Below are 27,790 nucleotides of genomic sequence, written 5' to 3'. Positions count from 1 at the left end.
CTGTACTCCCCTCCTCCAGTGCCCGTTCTGGCCCAGCCTACCCTGCCATCAACAACCCAGTGCTCTGGTGGCCCTTATCCCTGTCTCTGCCTGGACCTATACCCACAGAAGCTGCCCCCACCCAGTTATCCAGCTCAGCCTCGCCCCAGTTTCCAGCACCTTCTCTCTGCCTACCCCTTTCTTCCTGGGACCTGATGCTAGCCCCTGTCCCCAGCAGCCTGCAGGTCTGTCCCACCCTCAGGCCCCTTAGTCACCCTACTTCATGCTCTCCCTTTGGGAACAAACATGACCCCAGCAAAGGCTGAGCTAGAGAACCCCAGGGAGACAGGTCAACATGACTCGGGGCTGGGTCTGCCCAGCAGCTGTGGGCTCACCTGGGGATGGGTGCCTTGGGGACTCACTTGGGGGCGGGTGCCTGGGGGCTTACCTGGGGGCGGGTGCCTGGGGGCTGACCTGGGGATGGGTGCCTTGGGGACTCACCTGGGGGCAGGTGCCTGGGGGCTGACCTGGGGATGGGTGCCTTGGGGACTCACCTGGGGACAGGTGCCTGGGGGCTCACCTGGGGGTGGGTGCCTTGGGGCTCACCTGGGGGCAGGTATCTGGGGGCTTACCTGGGGGCAGGTGGCATTGTTGCAGGCATCCTCCTGACACTGCACCATTGGATTCTGGGTGTCCCCAGAGAGGCAGGTGCACGTGTGGCAGGGAAGGGTCCCTGGGAAGGTTGTACCAACCTGCAGTGAGTGGGAGGGTGGCACTGAGGGCACTGGTGAGCCACAGGGCCAGGACCCCTCCCCATGACTAGTTGGGACCCGCAGGAAGTTGTCTCTTCCCCAAATGGAGCACCCCTCAAATGGATGCACCCCTGGCTGAGCATGGACCCCTCGAATGGAACACCCTCAAATGGATGCACCCCTGGTGGGCAGAGAATCCAGGAGGGCAGGGAATCTGGGTGGGCAGGGACCCCAGGCAGGCATGTCCTGCCCCCAGGTCCTTGCTGGGAGGCCCTGAGTAACCTCTCAGAGGCAGCAGGTGTGGAGCTCACGGCTGAAGACGTAAGGGGTCTCCGAGTCCCAGGTGTGTCCCAGCCTTGTCGTGCCCAGGGCCCCTGTGTGGATCTGCCCTCATGACAGGAGTGTCATGACAAGGAGTGGGGGTCAGAGGGCCCCGGGCATCCCACACAGATGTCTGGGTGCAGGGCCGCCCCACTCGCTGCTGTGCCCTTACCCCGTAGAAGGTGCCATTGTAAGTACACAGCTGAGGTCCTGGAAGGAAAGGGAGCTAAGTCTATGCTCCGTGCCCTCGCCCTCCTGCACCCCCCACCGCCGGGCGCATGGCCACCCAGAAGCCCATCCCTCCCCCAGCTGCCCTCCTTCATCCCCCACCCCCAGGCGCGTGGCCACCCAGAAGCCCGTCCCTCCCCCAGCTGCCCTCCTTCATCCCCCACCCACGGGCGCGTGGCCACCCAGGAGCCCGTCCCCCCCGCCCCCGCCCTGCTCACTGCAGCGGAAGGTGGGACAGCAGTCGCCCTCCTCCTGGGTGCGGTAGGGCTCCTGGCCTGGTGGGCACACGGGCGGGCTCTGGGGACAGGTGGTGGTGTTGCATACTGCAGGAGGACAGAGGGTACGGTCTGGGGGCTGCTTGCTCCTCCTCCAGACCGATTGTTCCCAGCGTAAGCCCTGGGCGGGCTCCTCCCCGGAGACCTGACTTCTCCCACGGCCCTTGGGGGCTCCCTCCAGGCCCCTCGATTGACCACCTCCCCGCTGCTCCCCACGTCCCCAGTCCTGGGCAGGCCAGAGGACACCAGCCTCATCTTTAGGAGGACAATGAAGTGCCTGGAGGCTGTCTCTGCTGAGTGGTCTCACCTGGTGAAGCCAGGACATGGTGGCTCTCCTCAGCCCTCCTGTGCCCACCCTGCAGGCCCCTGGCGGGCACTGGCTCCATCCCCCCTACCCCGTGCCGGGCACCTCTGCTCCTTGGGTTCTTACCACACAGCGTCTCAGGGCAGCAGGGGTCGTCGGCCTGGGGCCTGGTCACAGTCTGGAAGCCGGGGCGGCTGCAAGTGGGGGGCTGGCCCTGGGCCTCACAGGGCAGGGGCTGGCACTGCACTGACACTGAGCCCTCATCACACACACAGGCCTGGCAGTTGCTGACCCACCGCTCCCCGGGCTGGAAGGGATCGAGGGGGTTCCTGAGGGCTCCTGGACAGGGCTCCGGGCATCCCCACCACACTCAGCCACGGGCCAACCCTGGGCATCTGTCTGGGCACCCCCTCCCTCGGGCTGGCACCCAAGGGGCCCAGAGTGATGGAGCAGGAAGCCCACACCAGCCGCCGGCATGCCCACGTCACGCTCATGCACCCCACAGCTGTCCTGTGGGATGGGGAGGCTCTCTTCCTCCCTCAACTTGAGAGAGGCTTGGGTAGGGCAGGTGGGGGTAGAGCCACTCACAGATTTGGGAAAGCCATCCGGTCCCACGCAGGCTGGAAAGGAAAGGGCATGGTGTCACTGAGGGTGCTGAGATTGCAGGCAGAGGGGCCTCTGGCCACGGGAGGTGCTCTCAGGCCTGGCGCCGGCTTCCCCCTGGGATGGAAGCCCCTGGAAATCTTGTAGGGTGTCGGTTGTGGCTGGAGCTCAGGCCGGGGCACTGTGAGCCCAGCTGTCAGTGCACAGGAGGCTTGGCCATGGTGGTGGGAGGCAGGGCTCAGGGGAGGGACCACAACAGGATTGCACAAGGACAGAGCCTCCCCGTGGGGCTTCAGAGGGCTGGAGGGGGGCTCTGCAGGGGCTCAGGGCCACACTGGGGCCATCCCGGGCCTCTGGTGGGGCGAACATGGCACAGGGGTCAGCTGGGGAGAGGGGAGAGCACAGCGCGATGGGACGGCCCCTCCCACCCTGCAGGCGCTTGGTCGGGCCCAGGTGGCAGTGCTTACGGCAGGCCTGCACGCAGATGCCCGTGTGTTCATTGAAGAGGATCTGGTCTTTGGGGCAGAAGCAGCCCTCCGCCAGCCCCTCCAGCTGTGGGCTCTGGTTCCTACAGGGCGACAAGAGTGGCCCTGGGACCCCGAGGTCCAGGAGGCCTCCCAGCATCTTCATCCATGTGAGTCCCCAGGATGGGCAGTGGGGAGCAGGAAGGAGGGGAAATGGTGGAGTGCAGGGCTCAAGGTGGGAGGGGATGGGCAGGGCTCAGGGTGGGAGGAGATGGGTGGGGCTCAGGGTGGGAGGGAATGGGTGGGGCTCAGGGTGGGCAGGGCAGGGGTGGGGATGGGGGAGGCGAGGGCGGGGTTGGGTCCCGGGAGGGTGGAGACGCGCCTCCTGCCTGCTCTGTCTCTAAGGCATCTGGGAGCAGCCAGGGATGTTTTTCAAGGAGTCCTGGGCTCAGGGGCACCCCAGAAATCTGTGGCTCACAGCAGGATGTCCCCTGGCCTCCTGCTCCCTGAGATCCAGCCATCCCTGCACTTACCTGGAGTTGCATGAGGCAGGCTGTATGGGGCCGCATGGCTTGTACACTTTGGTGAGCGGGCAGGTGAGATCTGTGGGTACAGAGAGATGTCAGGCCAAGGGGGCTGGGGTCCAGGGCTGCCCCCCACTCACTGCACAGGCCCCTCAGACAGGCCAAGGGGTCTGGGGGCGCAGGGCCACGCCCACTCACTGCACAGGCCGCCGGCTGCACCCCGCCAGTCACTGCACACTCCCCATGCGCGGCAGAGCGCTGCGTAGGTCTCCAGGCTCTGGCAGGGCACCTCGGGGCGGCCCCAGCAGCCGTCACTGACGCAGGCATTGAAGAATGGGCCGGGGGGCACCAGGTCATGGCACTCGGCAAAGACCCTGTGGGCAGAGCAATGGGGTGGAGGGCACCAGGCCCCCAGGGAGCTGAGCAAGGGCAGGCAGGGGCACCCCGGAGCCTCCCATCCGGAGGGGAGGACTCACTGGCTCAGCATCAGATCACAGAGCGGCTGCGGCGGGCACTGGCTGGGGGTGGGTGCGCCAGACGTTGGGGCTGTGGGGCTGGCAGTGGGGGGCGTGCCGGTTGGGGCCCAGCAGCCATCCTTTCTGCTGTCGGGGACCAGCCACGTCTCGGCCATGTCCTTGCAGCTGGCGGCCGTGGTTCCATCTCGATTGCGGCAATCGTCCCCCTGGCTGTTGGTGCAGGTGCCTGGGGGCAGGCCGGGGCGTCACCATGGGCTGGAATCCGGAGAGCGTTTTGCGCCCCTTCCCCAGGCTCATTCCCCTCCACAGGCTTCCCCCACTGAGAGCATTTCCCTCCACAGATTACCCCCCACCCCAAAGCTCATTCCTCTCCAGAGGCTTCCCCACCAACCCCCAGTTCATTCCCGTCCGCAGGCTTCCCCTTTGTCCACTGGGCTGTCAGCCCCGGGGACAGCCCTGGTGGGGCAGGACCCGCCTGGCGGGCGGCCCTCACTCACCGCACTGGCCCTCGGTGTTGTTGTGGAAGAGGCTGTAGGGCAGCCGGGCCTGGAAGACGTGCCCGTCGAAGGTGACGCTCACACCCAGGGCAGGAATGTCCACGCGCATGGCGGCCCCCGTCACAGACACAAGCACGCCGTCCTTGCTGAAGCCGCTGCTCACCCGAATTTGGTCAAATGAGATCTGGGGGCAGCCGGGGAAGCCCGTGAGCTGGGAGGCGGTGCCGGGTGGGCTCTGGGGGCGGGGCTTTCCTTTGGGGCTCTGTCTACGCAACCCCCACCCCAAAGCCCGGCTCTTCCCCAGGGGCCTGGAGTCTCCAGTTGGCTGCATTTGGGCCGCAGGGTGCGTTCAGCCTGGGGTGGCCCCACAGCCTTCCCTGCCTCCCCGGGAACTGCCTCCGGCCCTGGGCCATCGCTGCAGCAGCTGTGCCCCCCGCCTGCAGTCGGCCTGCCCGGGTGTGGTCAGGACACGCCCAGCACTGCCACACGCAGCCTGGGCACAGGGAGGGCCGCCCTCCGGCTGCCTGGACTCACCAAGCCCTCCTCCTTCCCGTGCACCGCGGTGACAGTGAGGACGATCTCCATGGACTTGTAACGGACGCCAAGGGCACGGGGGCAGCTGGCAGCGGCAGAGGCCGCACAGTACTTGTTGTCCAGGTAGAGGCTGAGATTCCCAAGGCGCTCGTGGATCTCTCTCATGAGGACATAGGTGCAGTTGCCCCGGAAGGAGTAAGAGGTGCCGTCAAAGGTGGAGTAGTGGGAGCCGCCCCACATGCTGCAGACGCCTGCGGGACACAGAGGCACAGACGGGCTGGCGGGCTCCACGGTGGTCCCCTCGCACCCCAGGCTTCTCGGCAGCCAGCGTCGCCACCGAGACTGCCGCCCTGGGAACCCCTCAGGCCCCTCGGCCTCAGCAGCCTCATCTATAACGTGGGTGCGGTGTGTAGAATGGTGCCCCCCAAGATCCATGGCCACCGCAGAACCTCCACACATGGCCTTGCCGGGAGAAAGCGTCTTTGCAGAGTGATTAAGTGAAGTATCTTATAATGACATCATTGGGGACTACCCGGGTGGACCCTAAATCCGATGGCCAGCACCCGTGCGGGGGACAGGAGACAGACACACGGAGTCGGGAGGCCACAGAGAGACAGAGGAGGAGACGAGAGTGATGCAGCCACGGCCAGGGGATGCCTGGAGCCCCGAGGCTGGGAGAGGCAGGAAGGATCTCCCCAGACCCTCCACAGGGAGCGTGGCCCTACCCGCCTGGATCTCAGCCTTCCAGCTCCAGGAGGGAGAGTGCGTTTGTGTCATCTGAGCCCCCTGGCCTGTGGAGGTTTGGAAGGGCAGCCTGGGGCCAAGGACATGGGAGGAGTGAGAAGAACCCCACCACCTCTTAGCGATGATGCCACTGTGAGGACCCAGGAGACCACAGCTCCTCTGGGCTCCCGCTTCCATCCTGAGCTTCTCTCGGCCTCAGAAACCCCTGGACGGGCTTCCTTTCAAGCCACACAGGCGGATGTGCAGACAAGCTCAGCAAACGCCTCTGCCCCTCTCCTGTGGGCTGCGTCAGCATGTTCAGCCTGGTGGACACAGAGCCTGCAGACTAATGGCGCACACCATGTGCGCCGCTGTGGCCAGGACGGCATGGCGCATGGCGGTTTCCTGAAGGGATGCCACCCATCTCCCAGGCGCCTCTTCACGCACCCCCACGCCCCACTCCTCCAGCCTGGCCACCAGCACGCCCTGCTCCGCCTGCCCCCGGGGGAGTCCCGCGGCCGCCCTCGCACTCACACTCGCACTCATAGTGGAAGTTGCAGGGCTGGCTCGGCTCCGACACTTTGATGGGCAGGTGCTTGTTCACGCAGGTGACGTTGGCAACGGGCTTCGGCTCCAGCAGGACAACACGGTTGTCACCCACACACTGCGCCACAGTGCAGTTCTCCAGGGTCCAGGACTCATTGACCTGTGGCAGGGAACAGGCATGTGCTCACTGGGACCAGCTCATGGGACCCAGCCCCTGGACATCCCATCCCTCGTGGTGCACAGCCCCAGGTTGCCACAAGAGTCCGCCTGGAGAGGGTGGCCCACCGTGTTGGCCTGGCCCCCCCAGACCCTGTGCGCCTCCTCCAACTGGAACTACGGGTGGAGGGTCACTGAGACAGGCCTCGGGGGCTGGGCCCTGGCTGTGCCTCAGCAGACCCAGGCCCTGTGTGCATAGCAGGGGAGGCGGAGGGCAGGTGGGACCCACCTGCCGGGGAGGAACAGCGTTGTCACAGCCGGGGGCAGGGGAGGGCGGGGGTGGTGGGGTGGAGGATGCTGGCGGCGGGGAGCTGGGGCAGGGGCCCTGGAAGCGGTCGATGTCACAGTGCTGGTTGCACACGGCATAGAACTGGCAGCCAGCTAGGTCAGTCTTATTGTAGATGACCTCCCCTATGGGGGACAAGACAAGAAAATAAGCCACTCCCAGTGACAGGCAAGCCAGAGCTTGGGATGACAAAGGCAGGGGTCAGTGCAGGAGGGAGTGGCCCTTCAGGGAGGGGGCCGGGGAGAGCGGAGACTGAATGAGGCCGGTGGGGACCAAGTGTGGCCAGTGAGAGTGAGTGAGGCCGGTGGGGACAGAGTGTGGCCAGTGAGAGTGAGTGAGGCGGTGGGGAGAGAGTGAGGCCGGTGGGGACAGAGTGAGGCCAGTGAGAGTCAGTGAGGCCGGTGGGGACAGAGTGAGGTCAGTGAGAGTGAGGGAGGCCAGTGGGGACAGAGTGAGGCCAGTGAGAGTGAGTGAGGAGGGTGGGGACAGAGTGTGGCCAGTGAGAGTGAGTGAGGCCGGTGGGGACAGAGTGTGGCCAGTGAGAGTGAGTGAGGCCGGTGGGGACTGAGTGAGGCCAGTGAGAGTGAGTGAGGCTGGTGGGGACAGAGTGTGGCCAGTGAGAGTGAGTGAGGCGGTGGGGAGAGAGTGAGGCCGGTGGGGACAGAGTGAGGCCAGTGAGAGTCAGTGAGGCCGGTGGGGACAGAGTGAGGCCAGTGAGAGTGAGGGAGGCCAGTGGGGACAGAGTGAGGCCAGTGAGAGTGAGTGAGGCCGGTGGGGACAGAGTGAGGCCAGTGAGAGTGAGTGAGGCCGGTGGGGACAGAGTGTGGCCAGTGAGAGTGAGTGAGGCCGGTGGGGACAGAGTGAGGCCAGTGAGAGTGAGTGAGGCCGGTGGGGACAGAGTGAGGCCAGTGAGAGTGAATGTGGCTGGTGGGGACAGAGTGTGGCCAGTGAGAGTGAGTGAGGCCGGTGGGGACAGAGTGTGGCCAGTGAGAGTGAGTGAGGCCGGTGGGGACAGAGTGTGGCCAGTGAGAGTGAGTGAGGCCGGTGGGGACAGAGTGTGGCCAGTGAGAGTGAGTGAGGCCGGTGGGGACAGAGTGTGGCCAGTGAGAGTGAATGTGGCCGGTGGGGACAGAGTGTGGTCAGTGAGAGTGAATGTGGCCCGTGGGGACAGAGTGTGGCCAGTGAGAGTGAGTGAGGCCGGTGGGGACAGAGTGTGGCCAGTGAGAGTGAATGTGGCCGGTGGGGACCGAGTGAGGCCAGTGAGAGTGAGTGAGTCTGGTGGGGACAGAGTGAGGCCAGTGAGAGTGAGTGAGGCCGGTGGGGACAGAGTGAGGCCAGTGAGAGTGAGTGAGGCCCGTGGGGACAGAGTGTGGCCAGTGAGAGTGAGTGAGGCCGGTGGGGACCGAGTGAGGCCAGTGAGAGTGAGTGAGGCCGGTGGGGACAGAGTGTGGCCAGTGAGAGTGAGTGAGGCTGGTGAGGACAGAGTGTGGCTGGCAGGGAGAGAGCAACTGGCTCCCGGAAAGGCAGACCCAGGTTGGTATGGCATGGGGGAAAGGGCACAGGGGCATCATCCACATAGACTCACCAGGTGAGAAGAGCTGTCCAAATGCCCTACAGAAGCATGGAGTCGAGAAGGGGGTGCTGGGGAAGCCAGTGGGCATGAGGGTGGTGAGGACCGAGGTGGATGCAGTGGTCACATTGAAGGTGGGCAGGCTGCTGGGGAGCACTGTGGGGGTTCGGATGGTCCTGAGGGCAGATGAGCTGGGCACTGTGGAGCTGGTGGCTGTGGGCATGGTGGCTGTTTCGGTCAGCACTTTGGGGGTGTGAACTGTCCCCACAGTGGAGGAGGGGGTGGCCATGGATCTGGTGGCGATGTTTGTGGTGGCTGTGGTGGTCAGCACTGAAATGGTGCTTGTAGTCCCTGGGCTGGAGGAGAGAGTGGTTTTGGAGCCAGTGGCCGCAGTCGTGGTGGCTGTGGTAGGAATTACCACAGTCCCTGAAGTGGAAGACAAGGTGGTTGTGGAGCCCATGGAAGAAATAATGGTGGCTGTAGTGGTCGGCTCTGTAAGGATCCAGGTGGTCCCCGTGATGGAGGAGGGTGTGGCCATGGAGCTGGTGGCCAATGTCGTGGTCAACACTTTGGGGGACTGAGCAGTCCCTGGGCTGGAGGAGGGCGTCGCTATGGCACCAGTGGCTGGAGTAGTAGTGGTTGTGGTGGGAAACACATTGGGGGTCTGAGCAGTCCCTGGGATAGAGGAGGGGATGGCTGAAGAGCCAGTGGCCGTCATTGTGGTGGCTGTAGTAGGAATTACCACAGTCCCTAAAGTGGACGACAGGGTGGTTGTGGAGCCCGTGGATATGGTCATGGTGGTTGTAGTGGTTGGCTCTATGAGGTTGCGGGTGGTCCCTGGAGTGGAGGAGGGAGTGGCCGTGGAGCTGGTGGCCACAGCCATGGTGGCTATGGTGGTCAGCACTGGGGGTGTGTGGGTGGTCCCTGGGACAGAAGAGGGAGTTGCTGGGGTGCTTCTGGCTGCAGGTGTGATGGCCGTGGTGTTCAGCACTCGGGGGATGGTAGTTGTCCCTGGAGTGGAGGAGGGGGTGATGATGGAGCCAGTGGCCGTGAGCGTGGTGGCCGTGGTGGTCAGTGCTGTGGGAGGACCAGCAGTCTGTGGGGTTGTGGAGGGTGTTGCCCTGGAGCCAGTGGCCACAGTTGTGGTGGTGTTGGTCAGCTCTCCAGGGGTTTGGGTGGTCCCTGGGATGGAGGAGAGTGTCACTGTGGAGCCAGTGGTCGTGGGTGAGGTGGTGGTGATCAGCCCTGGAAGGGTGGGTGCAGTTCCTGGGCTGGAGGAGGGGGTGGCTGTGGGGCCAGTGGGCATGGAGACTGTGGCCATGGTAGTCAGCACTTGGGTGGTGTGAGCTGTTTTTGGGGTGAAGGAGGGGTTGGCTGTGGAGCCAGTGGCTGCAGCCGTGGTGACACTAGTAGGAAACGGGGTGGAGGAGGGTGTGGCCAGGGAACCAGTGGCCACAGTAGTGGCTGTGGTGGTAAGTGCTGGAATGGTGCCTGTGATCCCTGGGCTGGAGGAGGGGGTGGCTGTGGATCCAGTGGCCACAGTTGTGGTGGCTGTCGTGGTCAGCAAGATGGATGTCTGAGCTGTCCCCGGGGTGGAGGAAGGGGTGGCTGTGGAGCCAGTGACTGCAGTTGTGGTGACACTAGTAGGAAATGGGGTGGGGGAGGGTGTGGCCAGGGAGCCAGTGGCCACAGTAGTGGCTGTGGTGGTAAGTGCTGGAATGGTGCCTGTGATCCCTGGGCTGGAGGAGGGGGTGGCTGTGGATCCAGTAGCCGCAGTTGTGGTGGCTGTAGTGGTCAGCACTATGGGGGTCTGAGCAGTCCCTGTGGTGGAGGAGGGGGTGGCTGTGGAGCCCGTGGACACCATCACAGTGGCTGTAGTGGTTGGCTCTGTTACGATCCAGGTGGTCCGCGGAGTGGAGGCTGTGGCCATGGAGCTGGTGGCCAAAGTCTTGGTGACCATGGTAGAGGGTAGAGTGGAGGCAGGTGTGGCCGTGGAGCTGGTGGCCATGGTGCTGGGGCAATGGCTGTATTTGCAGCAGAACACTCGGATTTCATAGTTGAAACACATCTTGAACTTCCCCACCTGCTCACGGTTCCTGCAGACCAGGCCGAAGTCCAGGCTGCATTCCACGACCTGGCCCAGCTCCCGCAGGGGAACGTCAGGCTGGGCCTGGGCGCGGCACTGGAGGCGCAGCGGCTGCTCACAGATGGCTCCCCCGGCCGCACGGATGTTGGAGTAGGTCTCGAAGTCCCCACCAGACGACCCCAGCATGGGGTAGCTGTAGTCCAGCCACTCTGACCAGGCACACTGGGGCTCACAGCCTGTGGACACCACCTGGGTTGTGGGGGTCGATGTGGGACTGCCAGGCAGCAGGGTCGAAGTCCTGGTCTCTGTGGATGTGGCAGTGGTCTTGGAGGTGGCCATGGTGAGAACTGGCGTGGTCTTCCCTGGAGAAGGGGGTGGCTCAGTGATTCTGCTGTGAGGATGAGGACTGGACACGGCCAGAGTAGAGTGTGTGGTGGTGCCGGTGGGTCCTGCTGTGGTGTGGGAAGTTACTGTGGGGGACTCTGTGATATGGGTGGTCCCCGAGGTGCCCATGGAAGTCCAGGTCATAGGAACCGTGCTGGGACTGCTGGGGGACAGGGATCGCCCATGTGTGGTGGCCATGGTGGTGAGCACTAGGGATGTGTGGGTGGTCCCTGGGGCAGAAGTGGGAGTTGCTGGGGTGCTTCTGGCTGCAGGTGTGGTGGCCGTGGTGTTCAGCACTCGGGGGATGGGAGTTGTCCCTGGAGTGGAGGAGGGGGTGATGATGGAGCCAGTGGCCATGAGCGTCGTGGCCGTGGTGGTCAGTGCTGTGGGAGGACCAGCAGTCCGTGGGGTTGTGGAGGGTGTTGCCCTGGAGCCAGTGGCCACAGTTGTGGTGGTGTTGGTCAGCAGTGCAGGGGTTTGGGTGGTCCCTGGGAGGGAGGAGGGTGTCACCGTGGAGCCAGTGGTCGTGGGTGTGCTGGTGGTGGTCAGCACTGGAAGGGTGGGTGCAGTCCCTGAGCTGGAGGAGGGGATGGCTGTGAGACCAGTGGACATGGAGGCTGTGGCCATGGTAGTCAGCACTTGGGTGGTGTGAGCTGTTTTTGGGGTGAAGGAGGGGGTGGCTGTGGAGCCAGTGGCTGCCGTCGTCCTGGTGACACTAGTAGGAAATGGGGTGGAGGAGGGCGTGGCCAGAGAGCCAGTGGCCACAGTAGTGGCTGTGGTGGTAAGTGCTGGAATGGTGCCTGTGGTCCCTGGGCTGGAAGAGGGGGCGGCTGTGGATCCAGTGGCCACAGTTGTGATGGTTGTCGTGGTCAGCAAGATGGATGTCTGAGCTGTCCTCGGGGTGGAGGAAGGGGTGGCTGTGGATCCAGTAGCTGCAGTTGTGGTGGCTGTGGTGGTCAGCACTATGGGGGTCTGAGCAGTCCCTGTGGTAGAGGAGGGGGTGGTTGTGGAGCCTGTGGAAACCATCACTGTGGCTGTAGTGGTTGGCTTTGTAAGGTTCCAGGAGGTCCGCGGAGTGGAGGCTGTGGCCATGGAGCTGGTGGCCAAAGTCTTGGTAACCGTGGTAGAGGGTAGAGTGGAGGAGGGTGTGGCTGTGGAGCTGGTGGCCATGGTGCTGGGGCAATGGCTGTATTTGCAGCAGAACACTCGGATTTCATAGTTGAAACACATCTTGAACTTCCCCACCTGCTCACGGTTCTTGCAGACCAAGCCAAAGTCCAGGCTGCATTCCACGACCTGGCCCAGCTCCCGCAGGGGAACGTCAGGCTGGGCCTGGGAGCGGCACTGGAGGTGCAGCGGCTGCTCACAGACGGGTCCCCCGGCCGCACGGATGTTGGAGTAGGTCTCGAAGTCCCCGCCGGATGGCCCCGGCATGGGGTAGCTGTAGTCCAGCCACTCTGACCAGGCACACTGGGGCTCACAGCCCGTGGACACCACCGGGGTTGTGGGGGTCGATGTGGGTGTGCCAGGCAGCAGGGTCAAGGTCCTGGTCTCTGTGGATGTGGCCATGGTCCTGGAGGTGGCTGTGGTGAGGACTGGCGTGGAATTCCCCGGAGAAGGGGGTGGCTCAGTGGTCCTGCTGTGAGGGTGAGGACTGGACACGGCCAGAGTGGAGTGCGTGGTGGTGCCGGTGGGTCGTGCTGTGGTGTGTGAAGTTACCGTGGAGGGCTCTGTGATGTGGGTGGTCCCCGAGGTGCCCATGGACGTCCAGGCCGTAGGAACCGTGCTGGGACTGCTGGGGGACAGGGATCGCCCATGTGTGGTGGCCGTGGTGGTGAGCACTAGGGATGTGTGGGTGGTCCCTGGGACAGAAGAGGGAGTTGCTGGGGTGCTTCTGGCTGCAGGTGTGGTGGCCGTGGTGTTCAGCACTCGGGGGATGGGAGTTGTCCCTGGAGTGGACAATGGGGTGATGATGGAGCCAGTGGCCGTGAGCGTGGTGGCTGTGGTAGTCAGTGCTGTGGGAGGACCAGCAGTCCATGGGGTTGTGGAAGGTGTTGCCCTGGAGCCAGTGGCCACAGTTGTGGTGGTGTTGGTCAGCTCTCCAGGGGTTTGGGTGGTCCCTGGGATGGAGGAGAGTGTCACTGTGGAGCCAGTGGTCGTGGGTGTGCTGGTGGTGATCAGCACTGGAAGGGTGGGTGCAGTCCCTGGACTGGAGGAGGGGGTGGCTGTGGGGCCAGTGGACGTGGAGGCTGTAGCCATGGTAGTTAGCTCTTTGGCAGTGTGAGGTGTTCTTGGGGTGAAGGAGGGGGTGGATGTGGAGCCAGTGACTGCCGTCGTCGTGGTGACACTAGTAGGAAATGGGGTGGAGGAGGGCGTGGCCAGGGAGCCAGTGGCCACAGTAGTGGCTGTGGTGGTAAGTGCTGGAATGGTGCCTGTGATCCCTGGGCTGGAGGAGGGGGTGGCTGTGGATCCAGTGGCCACAGTTGTGGTGGCTGTCGTGGTCAGCAAGATGGATGTCTGAGCTGTCCCCGGGGTGGAGGAAGGGGTGGCTGTGGAGGAAGGGGTGGCTGTGGAGCCAGTGACTGCAGTTGTGGTGACACTAGTAGGAAATGGGGTGGGGGAGGGTGTGGCCAGGGAGCCAGTGGCCACAGTAGTGGCTGTGGTGGTAAGTGCTGGAATGGTGCCTGTGATCCCTGGGCTGGAGGAGGGGGTGGCTGTGGATCCAGTAGCCGCAGTTGTGGTGGCTGTTGTGGTCAGCACTATGGGTGTCTGAGCAGTCCCTGTGGTGGAGGAGGGGGTGGCTGCGGAGCCTGTGGACACCGTCACGGCAGCTGTAGTGGTTGGCTCTGTAAGGATCCAGGTGGTCCGCGGAGTGGAGGCTATGGCCATGGAGCTGGTGGCCAAAGTCTTGGTGACCATGGTAGAGGGTAGAGTGGAGGAGGGTGTGGCTGTGGAGCTGATGGCCGTGGTGCTGGGGCAATGGCTGTATTTGCAGCAGAACACTCGGATTTCATAGTTGAAACACATCTTGAACTTCCCCACCTGCTCACGGTTCCTGCAGATCAGGCCGAAGTCCAGGCGGCATTCCACGACCTGGCCCAGCTCCCGCAGGGGAACATCAGGCTGGGCCTGGGAGCGGCACTGGAGGCGCAGCGGCTGCTCACAGACGGGTTCCCCAGCCGCACGGATGTTGGAGTAGGTCTCGAAGTCCCCACCGGATGGCCCCGGCATGGGGTAGCTGTAGTCCAGCCACTCTGACCAGGCACACTGGGGCTCACAGCCCGTGGACACCACCTGGGTTGTGGGGGTCGATGTGGGTGTGCCAGGCAGCAGGGTCAAGGTCCTGGTCTCTGTGGATGTGGCCATGGTCCTGGAGGTGGCTGTGGTGAGGACTGGCGTGGTCTTCCCCGGAGAAGGGGGTGGCTCAGTGGTTCTGCTGTGAGGATGAGGACTGGACACGGCCAGAGTGGAGTGCGTGGTGGTGCTGGTGGGTCCTGCTGTGGCGTGTGAAGTTACCGTGGAGGACTCTGTGATATGGGTGGTCCCCGAGGTGCCCATGGAAGTCCAGGCCGTAGGAACCGTGCTGTGACTGCTGGGGGGCAGTGATCGCCCATGTGTGGTGGCCGTGGTGGTCAGCACTAGGGATGTGTGGGTGGTCCCTGGGGCAGAAGAGGGAGTTGCTGGGGTGCTTCTGGCTGCAGGTGTGATGGCCGTGGTGTTCAACACTTGGGGGATGGGAGTTGTCCCTGGAGTGGAGGAGGGTGTGATGATGGAGCCAGTGGCCGTGAGCGTGGTGGCCGTGGTGGTCAGTGCTGTGGGAGGGAGAGCAGTCTGTGGGGTTGTGGAGGGTGTTGCCCTGGAGCCAGTGGCCACAGTTGTGGTGGTGTTGGTCAGCACTCCAAGGGTTTGGGTGGTCCCTGGGATGGAGGAGGGCGTCACTGTGGAGCCAGTGGTTGTGGGTGTGGTGGTGGTGGTCAGCACTGGAAGAGTGGGTGCAGTCCCTGGGCTGGAGGAGCGGATGGCTGTGGAACCAGTGGGCATGGAGGCTGTAGCCATGGTAGTCAGCACTTTGGCAGTGTGAGGTGTTCTTGGGGTGAAGGAGGGGGTGGCTGTGGAGCCAGTGGCTGCCGTCGTGGTGACACTAGTAGGAAATGGGGTGGAGGAGGGCGTGGCCATGGAGCTAGTGGCCACAGTAGTGGCTGTGGTGATAAGTGCTGGAATGGTGCCTGTGGTCCCTGGGCTGGAAGAAGGGGTGGCTGTGGATCCAGTGGTCACAGTTTTGGTGGCTGTCATGGTCAGCACGATGGGTGTCTGAGCTGTCCCCGGGGTGGAGGAAGGGGTGGCTGTGGATCCAGTGGCCACAGTTGTGGTGGCTGCTGTGGTCAGCACTATGGGTGTCTGAGCAGTCCCTGTGGTGGAGGAGGGGGTGGCTGCGGAGCCTGTGGACACCGTCACAATGGCTGTAGTGGTTGGCTCTGTTACGATCCAGGTGGTCCGCGGAGTGGAGGAGGCCATGGCCATGGAGCTGGTGGCCAAAGTCTTGGTGACCGTGGTAGAGGGTAGAGTGGAGGCAGGTGTGGCCGTGGAGCTGGTGGCCATGGTGCTGGGGCAATGGCTGTAGTTGCAGCAGAACACTCGGATTTCATAGTTGAAACACATCTTGAACTTCCCTACCTGCTCATGGTTCCTGCAGACCAGGCCGAAGTCCAGGCTGCATTCCACGACTTGGCCCAGCTCCCGCAGGGGAATGTCAGGCTGGGCCTGGGCGCGGCACTGGAGGCGCAGCGGCTGCTCACAGACGGCTCCCCCGGCTGCACGCATGTTGGAGTAGGTCTCGATGTCCCCGCCTGATGGCCCGGGCATGGGGTAGCTGTAGTCCAGCCACTCCGACCAGGCACACTGGGGCTCACAGCCCGTGGACACCACCTGGGTTGTGGGGGTCGATGTGGGTCTGCCAGGCAGCAGGGTCGAAGTCCTGGTCTCTGTGGATGTGGCAGTGGTCTTGGAGGTGGCCGTGGTGAGAACTGGCGTGGTCTTCCCTGGAGAAGGGGGTGGCTCAGTGGTTCTGCTGTGAGGATGAGGACTGGACACGGCCAGAGTAGAGTGTGTGGTGGTGCCGGTGGGTCCTGCTGTGGTGTGGGAAGTTACTGTGGGGGACTCTGTGATATGGGTGGTCCCCGAGGTGCCCATGGACGTCCAGGCCGTAGGAACCGTGCTGGGACTGCTGGGGGACAGGGATCGCCCATGTGTGGTGGCCATGGTGGTGAGCACTAGGGATGTGTGGGTGGTCCCTGGGGCAGAAGTGGGAGTTGCTGGGGTGCTTCTGGCTGCAGGTGTGGTGGCCGTGGTGTTCAGCACTCGGGGGATGGGAGTTGTCCCTGGAGTGGAGGAGGGGGTGATGATGGAGCCAGTGGCCATGAGCGTCGTGGCCGTGGTGGTCAGTGCTGTGGGAGGACCAGCAGTCCGTGAGGTTGTGGAGGGTGTTGCCCTGGAGCCAGTGGCCACAGTTGTGGTGGTGTTGGTCAGCAGTGCAGGGGTTTGGGTGGTCCCTGGGAGGGAGGAGGGTGTCACCGTGGAGCCAGTGGTCGTGGGTGTGCTGGTGGTGGTCAGCACTGGAAGGGTGGGTGCAGTCCCTGAGCTGGAGGAGGGGATGGCTGTGAGACCAGTGGACATGGAGGCTGTGGCCATGGTAGTCAGCACTTGGGTGGTGTGAGCTGTTTTTGGGGTGAAGGAGGGGGTGGCTGTGGAGCCAGTGGCTGCAGTCGTGGTGACACTAGTAGGAAATGGGGTGGAGGATGGCGTGGCCAGAGAGCCAGTGGCCACAGTAGTGGCTGTGGTGGTAAGTGCTGGAATGGTGCCTGTGGTCCCTGGGCTGGAGGAGGGGGTGGCTGTGGATCCAGTGGCCACAGTTGTGGTGGCTGCTGTGGTCAGCACTATGGGGGTCTGAGCAGTCCCTGTGGTGGAGGAGGGGGTGGCTGCGGAGCCCGTGGACACCGTCACGGTGGCTGTAGTGGTTGGCTCTGTAAGGATCCAGGTGGTCTGCGGACTGGAGGAGGCTGTTGCCACTGGGCTGGTGGCCGAAATCTTGGTGACTGTGGTAGGAATTACCACAGTTCTCAGAGTGAAGGAGGGTGTGGCCGTGGAGCTGGTGGCCGTGGTGCTGGGGCAATGGCTGTATTTGCAGCAGAGCACTCGGATTTCATAGTTGAAACACATCTTGAACTTCCCCACCTGCTCATGGTTCTTGCAGACCAGGCCAAAGTCCAGGCTGCATTCCACGACCTGGCCCAGCTCCCGCAGGGGAACCTCAGGCTGGGCCTGGGCACGGCACTGGAGGCTCAGTGGCTGCTCACAGACGGCCACCCCAGCCGCACGGATGTTGGAGTAGGTCTCAAAGTCCCCGCCTGATGGCCCTGGCATGGGGTAGCTGTAGTCCAGCCACTCTGACCAGGCACACTGGGGCTCACAGCCTGTGGACACCACCGGGGTTGTGGGGGTCGATGTGGGGCTGCTAGGCAGCAGGGTCAAGGTCCTGGTCTCTCTGGATGTGGCCGTGGTCCTGGAGGTGGCTGTGGTGAGGCCCGGCGTGGTCTTCTCCGGAGAAGGGGGTGGCTCAGTGGTCCTGCCGTGAGGGTGAGGACTGGACACGGCCAGAGTGGAGTGTGTGGTGATGCCGGTGGGTCCTGCTGTGGTATGTGAAGTTACTGTGGAGGACTCTGTGATGTGGGTGGTCCCCGAGGTGCCCATGGAAGTCCAGGCGGTAGGAACCATGCTGGGACTGCTGGGGGGTAGGGATTGCCCATGTGTGGTGGCCGTGGTGGTCAGCACTAGGGATGTGTGGGTGGTCCCTGGGGCAGAAGAGGGAGTTGCTGGGGTGCTTCTGGCTGCAGGTGTGGTGGCCGTGGTGTTCAGCACTCGGGGGATGGGAGTTGTCCCTGGAGTGGAGGAGGGGGTGATGATGGAGCCAGTGGCCATGAGCGTGGTCGCCATGGTGGTCAGTGCCGTGGGAGGACCAGCAGTCTGTGGGGTTGTGGCAGGCGTTGCCCTGGAGCCAGTGGCCACAGTTTTGGTGGTGTTGGTCAGCAGTGCAGGAGTGTTTGTGGTTCTCGGCATGGAGGAAAGGGCCACTGTTGAGCTGGTGGTTGTGGATGTGGTGGTGATGTTCAGCACTGGAAGGGTGTGTGCAGTCCCTGGGCTGGAGGAGAGAGTGGTCATGGGTCCAGTGGCCACAGTTGTGGTGGCTATGGTAGTCAACACTTTGTGGGTCTGAGGAGTCCCTGGGGTGGAGGAGGGGGTGGCTGCAGAACCAGTGGACACGGTCATAGTGGCTGTCGTGGTCGGCTCTGTGAGGATCCAGGTGGTCCCTGTGACAGAGGAGGGCCTGGCCGTGGAGCTGGTTGCCACTGTTGTGGTCAACACTTTGGGGGTCTGAGCTGTCCCTGGGCTGGAGGAGGGCGTGACTATGGAGCCAGTGGCTGTTGTAGTAGTGGTTTTGGTGGGAAACACTTTTGGGGTCTGAGAAGTCCCTGGGGTGGAGGAGGGGGTGGCTGCAGAGCCAGTGGCCTCCTTTGTGGTGGCCATGGTAGGAATTATGACAGTCTGTAAAGTAGAGGACTGGGTGGTTGTGGAGCCCGTGGACACAGTCATGGTGGCTGTAGTGGTTGGCTCTGTGAGGATCCAGGTGGTCCCTCGTGTGGAGGAGGATGTGGCTGTGGAGCTGGTGGCCGTGGTGCTGGGACAATGGCTGTAGTTGCAGCAGAACACTCGGATTTCATAGTTGAAACACATCTTGAACTTCCCCACCTGCTCACGGTTCCTGCAGACCAGGCCGAAGTCCAGGCTGCATTCCATGATCTGGCCCAGCTCCCACAGGGGAACATCAGGCTGGGCCTGGGCGCGGCACTGGAGGCCCAGGGGCTGCTCACAGATGGCTTCCCCGGCCGTGCGGATGTTGGAGTAGGTCTCGAAGTCCCCACCGTCAGGGCCAGGGCTGGGATAATCCTCATCCAACCAGTCTGTCCAGGTGCAGTGAGGCACACAGCCTGTGCTGGGAGATGGGGAGCTGGAGGGCAGGATGGTCCTTATGGTGTGCCCAGAGCTGGAAGTCCTCAGGGTCGTGTGCACAGGGGTGGTCACCATGCGGGACGTTGTGGAGGTGCTGGTCACAGCTGGACTGGTAGGTGTGGTCAGAGCCTGGGAGGTCTGCTGCCTCCTGGTAGGGAGGAGGTTGGTCGTGGAAGCTGGAGGGGCAGAGGGACTGGGGAGGGACACCCTCTCTGTGGTCTTTGAGAAGGTGGGGCCAGTTTTAGTGATGGCGGGAGTTGAGGGTCTTGTTACTGCTGGTGACCTGGTGCTCCAGGTGGCAGTGGCTGTGGGGGTGGTAGCCCCTGTGGCAGCAGTGACTGTGGGAGTAGTGGCTGTTGGGGTGGTGGCCCCTGTGGCAGCAGTGGCTGTGGAGGCAGTGGCTGTGGGGGTGGTGGCCCCTGTGGCAGCAGTGGCTGTGGAGGCAGTGGCTGTGGGGGTGGTGGCCCCCATGGTAGCAGTGGATGTGGAGGCAGTGGCCATGGGTGTGGTGGCCCCCGTGGCAGCAGTGGCTGTGGGGGTGGTGGCCCCTGTGGCGGCCGTGGCTTTGGAGACAGTGGCCGTGGGGGTGGTGGCCCCCGTGGCAGCAGTGGTTGTGGAGGCAGTGGCTGTGGGGGTGGTGGCCCCCGTGGCAGCAGTGGCTGTGGAAGTAGTGGCTGTGGGGGTGGTCGCCCCCATGGTGACCCCCGTGGAGGTGGGTTTGGGTGCCTGTGTGGAGGAGGTGGGTGTGGGGGCGGCCGTGCTGGGGCAGTGGCTGTAGTCATCACAGCAGAGCACACGCACATTGTAGTTGAAGCACATGTTGAATCTGCCTGACTGGTCCTCGTTCCTGCAGGTCAACCCAGTCTCCAGGCTACAGATCAGCACCTGCCCGATCTGGTCGATGCTCACCTCGGGATAGTTCTCCGCCCGGCACTCTATGCGCTCTGGTGCCCAGCACATCTTGCCCCCAGCAGTCCTGATGTTTTCAAAGGTTTCCATGTCCCCGCCTGTGACCCCCGAGGTTGGGAAGTCCACATCAAACCACTCTGTCCACTCACACTTCGGCTGACATCGGGTCATGCCCTGGCTGGTGGTGGCCTTAATGTTGGGGCCCTGCATCGTTGTCTCTGACCTGGGCGTGCTGGTCTCAGCCTGAGTGGTGGACTGATGGCTCGTGAATGTTGGCACCAGGCTGATGGTCAGTGGCTCTTTGGAGCCAGTGCTGGCTGTGCCTGTCGGGCGAGCTCTGGAGGTTGCCATTGTCGTTGGGGCCGGCATGGGGGGCTTCGAGGGGCCCTGTGTGCCCGAGCTTCTCGTGGTCCCTGGCAGGGCTGAGCGAGTTGGAAAGCTAGATGTGGCCACCCATGGGACCGAGGGTTCTGTGGAACCTGCAGGAGCCGTGGGGCCTCCCGTGGTGGCTGTAACAAGGGTTCCGGTGTATCTAGGGGATGTCTGTCCTTCTGAGAGGGTGGGGACTGCTGTGGTGGTGGACGGGGGAGCCCTGGTCTCTCCTGGGCTACTCATAGGTGGCAGCGTTGAGATCAGGGTGGTGGTGGTGGTGGTGGCCGTCTCTGGCTCTGTGGTGGGTGGCGGGGTTGTGGCATGTCCCCTGCAGTGGTTGGCGCTGCAGCACAGGACCCGGATTCTGTAGTTGTAGCACATCTTGAACACACCCTCCTGCTCCCAGTTCCTGCACACCAGACCGAAGCGGACGTCACAGTGCACCTTCTGCCCCACCTGCGCCAGGGTCCAGTTGGGGAAGATCTCGGCCTGGCATTCGATGTCCTCTGGCTGCTTGCATAGGTGCCCTCCCGCGGCCCTTATGTTATCGTAGGACTCAACATCACCCCCCAACTCCTCAGACTTGGGGTAGTCCTCATCAAACCACTCAGTCCAGTGACAGCGGGGCTGGCAGGCGGTGGTGGCTGGTGCCGGGGGGCTGCTGACCGGGCTGGTGACCGTCGACCTGGCGCTTGGTGTCACCCACAGGGTGGTCTGTTCAGTCGCTGTGGTCTGGGTGGGGGTGGGCATGGCAGGCTCTGTGCTGGCACTGAGGGAGGGCTGGATGCTGGTGCCTGGGGCTGGGGAGGCACCACAGGGCACATATTCACAGCAGAGAACCCGCAGCTCATAGTCATGGCAGAGCGGGGGGCTTTGCTGGCTGTTGGCACACATCAGCCCCCGCGTGCGGTCACAGTCCACCTGCTGACCCAGCTTCTCCAGCGGCATGTCAGGAAGCTGCTCCGCCCGGCACTCGATGCCCGCTGGCTCGGGGCATACCTGGAACCCCCTCTGCCTCAGGTTTTCAAACGTCTCGAAGTCTCCACCTCCCAGGCTGGGCTCCGGGCGGTACCCGTTGTACCAGTCGGACCAGCGGCAGACCTCACGGACACACACGGTGGAGAGTGGGAGGGCTGGGCCTACAAGAGGCAAGGGAGAGGGATCCTGGCTCAGCGTCCTCCAGTCCTGGCTTCACAAGGAGGAGGGGCCCCAGAGGATCCTGGCCCCACCCCTGTGGGATACTGGGGACCCTAGGCGCCTGCCTCAGCCTTGGTTAGGGCCACTTCTGCATGAGGGACTGGGCCCTGGCATCCTGGCTTTGAGGGAGCCCACCAGCTGGGAAAGGCCGTGGGGAGGGCTGGGGCAGTCTGAGGAAGGCCATGGGGAGGGCTGGGGCAGAGTCTGGGGGAGGCTGTGATGAGGGCTGGGGCAGAGTCTGTGGGAGGCTGTGGGGGGGGCTGGGGCAGAGTCTGGGGAAGGCCGTGCTGAGGGCTGGGGTGGATCTGGGGAAGCTTTATTGTCCTCTCAAGGTCACCCATCAATCATTGTGCTGAGGCTTCCTGGGGAGCCCCTGGAGACACGCAGGGTGTTGGGGGCTGTGCACCCCCAGACAGCCCGGCAGGTCAGTGGTTGGGACCTGACCGTTACTATCATCCAGGGCACCTGCACTGGGTGTCCAGAGGGTCCCTCCTCATCACCCAGACATGACCAGGCCTCAGGAGAGCCGGGCAGGGCTTACTTGTTGTGGAGCCAGGGACCAAGGCAGTGGTGAAGGTGAACGGCGTTGTGGCCGGGGTTCCCGGGCATGCCACCGCTCTCCTGATAATGGTGCTGTTATTTCCGCAGATGGCAATCAGGCAGGCGCCAAGCCCATCAGTGGTGTTGTAGATGATGTCCTGGTAGCCATAGGTCCTGTCCTCATAGGTGCAGGTGCAGGCTGGGGACGGGACCAGCAGAGTCATCCAGTGCTTCTGAGCCCCGGGCCCCAGCCTCAACCGCTCCCTACCCCGACCCTTCCTTACCCTCAAGGCTGTGGGCACACTGGATGCCGCTGGGCGTGCAGTTACTGTGGGCAGGGGAGAGGTGAGCTGAGGGCCTGGGGGGCAGCCTGCGAGACCTGCTCCCCAGCCCTGCCCCCCAGCCCCACCTGCTCCCCACTCCCTCACCAGCTCTGGCAGTTCTCCGCCGTGGGGACCCTGGCCCCCACGTCATAGTAGTTTCCGTCCTTGTCGTAGCAGCCACACTGGGCTACGCACTTCATCTGGTCCTCATTAAAGAAGGGCTGGCTGGGGGGGCACGTTGGGTAGCAGCCTGGGGCCAGCAGGGCAAGGGAAAGACTCACTGGGGTCCTTTAGCCTCTCGAACCAGGGGCTCCGTGCTGCCGGAAGTAGCCGCCCCCCCCACCAGCCAGCAGGGGCCTGTCCTAGAGGCTTGCACTGTGCAGCTCACGGGAGCCTATGTCACGTCCCTGGGGAACCCCAGCCCCCCCATGCACACTCAGAAACCCAAAGACAGGAGGCTTCATCCAGGACAGGCTGCCCCTCACCTTCTAGGCCTGGCAGGTCCACCAGGCAGTGCCCGCTGGGGTTCCGGCAGGTTTTCAGGCATGGAGCCCCGCAGGGCTGGTAGTGCCACTCACAGCCCCCGTGTGGGTTGTAGAAGTCACAGAACAGGGCTGGGGCACAGAGGACAGAGGCTAAGGAGGCACCCACCGGCCCTCCTGTGTGCAGGGCAGTCCCGCCTGGCGCGGGGGCCGGTGTCCCCAGGGCCAGACCTGGGCTTGTCCCAGATGTGCAGGGCGTCAGGCAGGTGGTACCTCACCTTCCCCTCCACTCCCCAGCCCTGCCCTTGGAATCCCTGTCCCGTCCCCCAGGAGCCGTCTGGTGCTGGGACAGCCTGTCTGGTGGTTTTGCGCAGGTCTGCCTCTGTGCATGGGGACATCACGCTCACATGGAGCCACATGCATGTCGGGCGTCTGTGTGCGGCTCAGGCCCAGGTCAGTGCCCCTACGGAGGCTGCTGCACCTCCTCCCCCGCCCGGCTGCTCCACCCTTCAGCACCACGGACAGAGCCCGACTCACGACAGGTGTCCGGAGTCCTCCAGGACACACACAGGCCGGCGTCGTGGCAGGCCTGGGCGTAGGCAGCCACAGCCGTGCAGAAGCACTCACAGTCGCCCCCCGAGTCGCAGGCACACGCGTCACTCACACAGGCCTCGTAGTACTTGGTGGAGTCAACCTGGGAGTGAGACCAAGGTGCACCTGTCAGGCCAACGTCCCTCCCACACCCCACTGGCCAGGCGGCGGCTGGCCCAGGGCCAGTCCCTGGAGCCATTTGCATTTCAACCCCCTCATGGCAAGTCTCTGACCTCGATGACTCTTGGGGCCTGGGGTACCTCAGAGCTTGCCCCAAATAGGAGCTGCCCCAGTACCACCTCCCTAGCCTGCCTGTGCCCTTGACCAGCTGTATCCTTGCCCACCTGTGCACTGCCCATCTGCCCACCAGTGCACCTGCCCATCTGCCCACCTGTGCATCTGCCCACCTGTGCACCTGCCCGTCTGCCCACCTGTGTACCTGCCCATCTGCCCACCAGTCCACCTGCCCATCTGCTTACCTTCACATGTGCCCTTTGGATCTTTTTATCACGGGGGTCTGGTCATGTGGCCTACAGTTTCCAAACCCACATGGAGCTAGCACCTCTGCTCGCCCTCGGCTCTTGATCCCACCTCTCTCTGCTGCAGAGAGAGGCCTCCTTTCCAGCTGGGGGCCTTCCCCACAGCTGACCCAACTCTGTGGTCACCCCCACTCAGGGCTCTCCATGACTGAGCATCTGACCACCCAGCGCCCGCCACCCTGCTGCCTCCTCCCAAAGGTAGTTCTGTGAGGGCAGGTCTTGTCCCCTGATGGCTGGGGTGAGCCCAGAACTTGCCAGGCTTTTCCAGGCACCCAGTGAACCTGTGCTAAGGAAGCAGTGGTGACTTCCAGCCCCAGGGACTTGGTGCAGCCTCACTTCCTTTCCAGACCAGCCACGGGGGGAGCCGTGCTGTTAGCCCCATCCTGACCACAAGGAGCTGCCTGCTTCCTCCAGGCAAGAGCCCACACCCCTCCCAGGCCCCATCTGAATCTGGGCCCAGATGCCAGCTTCCTTTTCAAAGGGACAAGCGGCAGCTGATATGAGAGTGCTCCAGGGCCTCCCATGAGCAAGTGTGCCCACCGCGGCCCCTACGCCAGCCCCTCAGCTCAACCCTGAACCACATGCTGTGTGCCTATGTGGGCACTCAAGTCTTCCTTAAAATGACAGGAAGCTGCTTTTTGTTTTTTTTTTGTTTTGAGATGGAGTTTCACTCTTCTTGCCCTGGCTGGAGTGCAGTGGTGCAATCTCAGTTCACTACAACCTCCACTTCCCAGGTTCAAGCGATTCTCCTGCCTCAGCCTCCTGAGTAGCCGGGATTACAGGCATGCCACCATGCCCGGGTAATTTTTGTATTTTTAGTACAGGTAGGGTTTCGTCTTGTTGGCCAGGCTGGTCTTGAACTCCTGACGTCAGGTGATCCACCCACCTCAGCTTCCCAAAGTGCTGGGATTATAGGCATGAGCCACTGCGACTGGCCAGGAAACTGTTTTTTGGAATTCTCTGCTTACGGCTGATGTCTGATTCCTCCCTGGGTGGGCGGGGAGCCGGGCTGGGCTTCCAGTTTGCGCTGAGAACTGGGCGGGTCTGGGGATCATGAGGAGGGTGTCTGGAGCCTTTGGGTGTGACTGAGGCTGTGGCCAAGGGAGTGACTGGGAGACAGCAGAGTTGGCTTCGTGCCAGGGGCAGGGAGTGCAGCTGCTGGGCTGATGGGAGATCCAGACTTGGGGCCTGCCGTGCAGGACCGCGTGCCCTGGGAGAACGGTCAGACCCTCCTTGGAGCCCTGGCATGTGCCCAGAAGACCCAGCTCTCAGTGGGAAGGAGACAGTCGCCATCCCCACTTCACCCTGTCTGCCAAGCGCAGAGCCCCACCTGGGAGCGGCAGGCGGCGAAGGTGGGGCCATGGAGGATGCTGCACTGCTTCTGGGCCCAGGACTTTCGGGAGGGGTTGGCCGTGCAGGGGTCCTTGGGCAGCAGGGCGTCCGGGCAGGAAGGGGAGAGCTTCCAGCTGTTCCCGAACTCCAGCGCGTCCCCCACCACGGACTGGCTCCGCGTGGTGAAGTCGTTGATGGCGTTGCCGTCGAAATTCCCGCACAGGCCGCAGACCCTGCCCTGCAGAGCAGAGGTGCCCAGTGAGTGGGACCCTGGAGCCGGGGCCACCGGCACCCAAGGGAGGTGGCATGGAGCCCGGCCTGGGGTCCAGAGCCCTCGGGAGATGGAGGGAGGACAGCCGGTTCGCCAGCCAGTGCCCAGCAAACTTGCAGGGGATGGGTGTGGTGGGTACCTGGGTGGGTACCTGGGTGGATCCCTGGGTGGGCCACTGGGTGGCACCTGCTTCCCTATAAAACCTTTGGCCCACTGTGGAGGCCAGAGGGCAGGGTTCTCACCAGCCAGGCTCAGAGGATCCCACAGGCCCTCTCTGGCACCAGGGTTTCTGTGGCTGCCAGGTAGTCCCACAGGGCCTGGGAGCCACGGCCCGAGCTCACCTTGTAGTCCTGCTGCAGCCGGATGAACACGCTGGTCTTCCGGTCCCAGGACACGGCCATCCCGCGGGTCTCGATGACCAGGAAGATGCCCATGTAGCGGATCCTGTAGGGCGTGTCCCCGCCCGGCCCTCTGGCCACCACCTTAAAGGTTCCCTCCTGGAGGATCAGCTCGTAGCTCTGCAGGAGAGGCAGACGCTGCTGGAAGCCCACCCTGTGGTCCCCGGGGTGGGGCCTGAGATGCCGGGATCCCCACCCAGGGCAGGGCTCTGCAGGGGCACGTGGCACAGGGAGCTGGCATTTGGGATGAACTGGGTCGGTGAGACCCTCAGTGAAGGTTCGGCAAGAGGCTCGGCAGGAAGTGCGAGGAGCAGGGGCCACGGTCGGCCCCTCCTGCCATCTGCAGGGAGCACCCTGGCGGCGGCTCTGCCTTCTCCCCTGGGAGCTCTGGCCCCCCATGCTGGACCGGGTGTCTCTGGGTGTGGCAGGGTGAATGGTAGCTCCGGAAAAGGTCTGTTTACATGCCAACTCCCAGAACCTCGGCCTGCAGCCTTAGTGGGAGAAAGCATCTCTGCGGATGGAATTCAGGGAAGCATCTTGAAATGAGAACATCCTGGACTGTCTGGGGGGCCCTAAATCCAATGACCAGTGTTCTTACAAGAGACAGGAGAGAGAGGAAAAAAACCAAAACGAGAGAAGAGAGGCGCAGCCACAGAGGGAGGCCACAGGCAGCCATGGCCACGGGACTCCTGGAGCCCGAGACACTGGGAGAGGCAGGAAGGACCTCCCCAGACCCTCCCAGGGAGCGTGGTGCTGCCTGCCTGCATCTCTGACTTCTGGCTCCAGGACGGAGAATGCATTTCTGTTGTCTAAGCCCCGTGGTTTGTGGCTGTTTGGAACAGCAGCCTGGGTCAGGACACTGCTGAGAACCCGTCAGTGCAGCTGCAGACTCATGAAGCTTCCCTGGGCCGGCTCGTTGGCTGCGGGCCGGGGGGTTCACGGCTGGGGCCGCTCTCACCTCCACGAAGAGCTTGATGGCCTTGGAGCAGGTGGTGCCGGTGGTCCCACAGGGGATGTTCTCCGTGACAATGCGGAAGGTCCCATGGCCGGCGTTGCCCCCGCAGTAGTCCTGGACCAGGAAGAGACAAGCTGCCAGCTGCAGGCCCGAGCGTGCCCGGCCTGTGGGAGCCGGGGCGGGGTCGGCGTACCTGCGCCAGGGTGTACTCGCAGCTGCCTTCGAAGCTGTAGCGCTCGCCGTCAAAGGTGATGAAGTGGCCATCGCCGTAGGCCACGCAGGTGCCCAGGCAGAGCCGCTGGCTGCACTCCCACCTCCGGTTCCTGCAGGTGCTGCGAGGGGCCAGGACAGTGCCTGCTCGTGGGGGCTGCCCTCCTGGCCTTCCCGAGACCCAGCACCCGGGCCTGTGCGGGTCAGCCTGGGGCCTCAGCCTCCCCAGGCCCAGCCTGGCCCTCCTCGGTGAAAGGGGTGGTCCCGCACAGTGAGTTCAGGGCATGCAGCCCCACCAGGTTCCTGGTAGCACCACGGTCCCTGGGCCACCTTCCAGAGGATGCACAGGATGGCCCCTGGCTTTCCTGGCAACTCTCCTGCCACTGCCCCACCTCACCCCAGCCAGTTCTCCGCCTGCCCTCCCAGCCCCCGCCCTCCCCCCTGCCCTCCCCACTCTCTCCCCTTGCTGCCCCTGCCCTCCCGGCCCGCTGCTCTCCCTCCCCTCCCCCTACCTTCCCCACCTCCTCCCTCCCAGCCCACTGGCCTCCCTGCCCACCCGCTGCCTCTGAGGGACCTGAGACCCACCAGGTGTTGCAGTCGACCCTGATGGTCTCCCCAGGCTTGTAGGTGGCCTCGTTGTGCATGCAGGGACAGTCCTCCTCGGCAATGCAGCCCCCACTCCCGTCCGACACCAGCCCCGGGGGACAGACACAGCCGGACATGCAGTGTGTGCTGAACTGTGGGCCCAGGCAGGTCCCGGTCAGGGCCGGACACCAGAGGGGCAGATGCTACTCATCCTTCGGGAAGGCACACCCAGGGGCCCCGGGGCAATGTCCCGT

At 63.7% G+C, this 27,790-nt stretch overlaps 1 protein-coding gene across 1 annotated transcript in view; it reads right to left on the bottom strand.

Moving 5' to 3' along the window:
* Positions 1-27,790, bottom strand: part of MUC5B (mucin 5B, oligomeric mucus/gel-forming) — a 41,032-nt gene that overhangs the window by 2,065 nt on the left and 11,177 nt on the right. The window contains exons 21-48 of the mRNA XM_064370257.1: positions 27,537-27,688; positions 26,935-27,073; positions 26,745-26,855; positions 25,730-25,906; positions 25,116-25,355; positions 23,193-23,349; positions 22,659-22,787; positions 22,279-22,423; positions 22,135-22,178; positions 21,852-22,049; positions 19,612-21,252; positions 14,978-18,519; positions 14,428-14,653; positions 13,208-13,635; positions 8,314-13,048; positions 6,672-6,853; positions 6,215-6,386; positions 4,958-5,208; positions 4,424-4,607; positions 3,927-4,152; positions 3,649-3,824; positions 3,460-3,529; positions 2,930-3,030; positions 2,448-2,479; positions 1,986-2,166; positions 1,499-1,603; positions 1,225-1,262; positions 612-731 (exon numbers count right to left, since the gene is read on the bottom strand). Coding sequence (XP_064226327.1) covers positions 612-731; positions 1,225-1,262; positions 1,499-1,603; positions 1,986-2,166; positions 2,448-2,479; positions 2,930-3,030; positions 3,460-3,529; positions 3,649-3,824; positions 3,927-4,152; positions 4,424-4,607; positions 4,958-5,208; positions 6,215-6,386; positions 6,672-6,853; positions 8,314-13,048; positions 13,208-13,635; positions 14,428-14,653; positions 14,978-18,519; positions 19,612-21,252; positions 21,852-22,049; positions 22,135-22,178; positions 22,279-22,423; positions 22,659-22,787; positions 23,193-23,349; positions 25,116-25,355; positions 25,730-25,906; positions 26,745-26,855; positions 26,935-27,073; positions 27,537-27,688 — 13,902 coding nt within the window. The remainder of the gene's footprint in view (positions 1-611; positions 732-1,224; positions 1,263-1,498; positions 1,604-1,985; positions 2,167-2,447; positions 2,480-2,929; positions 3,031-3,459; positions 3,530-3,648; positions 3,825-3,926; positions 4,153-4,423; positions 4,608-4,957; positions 5,209-6,214; positions 6,387-6,671; positions 6,854-8,313; positions 13,049-13,207; positions 13,636-14,427; positions 14,654-14,977; positions 18,520-19,611; positions 21,253-21,851; positions 22,050-22,134; positions 22,179-22,278; positions 22,424-22,658; positions 22,788-23,192; positions 23,350-25,115; positions 25,356-25,729; positions 25,907-26,744; positions 26,856-26,934; positions 27,074-27,536; positions 27,689-27,790) is intronic.

Source organism: Aotus nancymaae, unplaced genomic scaffold, assembly GCF_030222135.1.
Source record: "Aotus nancymaae isolate 86718 unplaced genomic scaffold, 86718_ANA_hifiasm-v0.15.2.pri h1tg000106l, whole genome shotgun sequence".
Taxonomy (NCBI): Eukaryota; Metazoa; Chordata; class Mammalia; order Primates; family Aotidae; genus Aotus; species Aotus nancymaae.
This window is presented reverse-complemented; position numbering and strand designations above follow the sequence as displayed.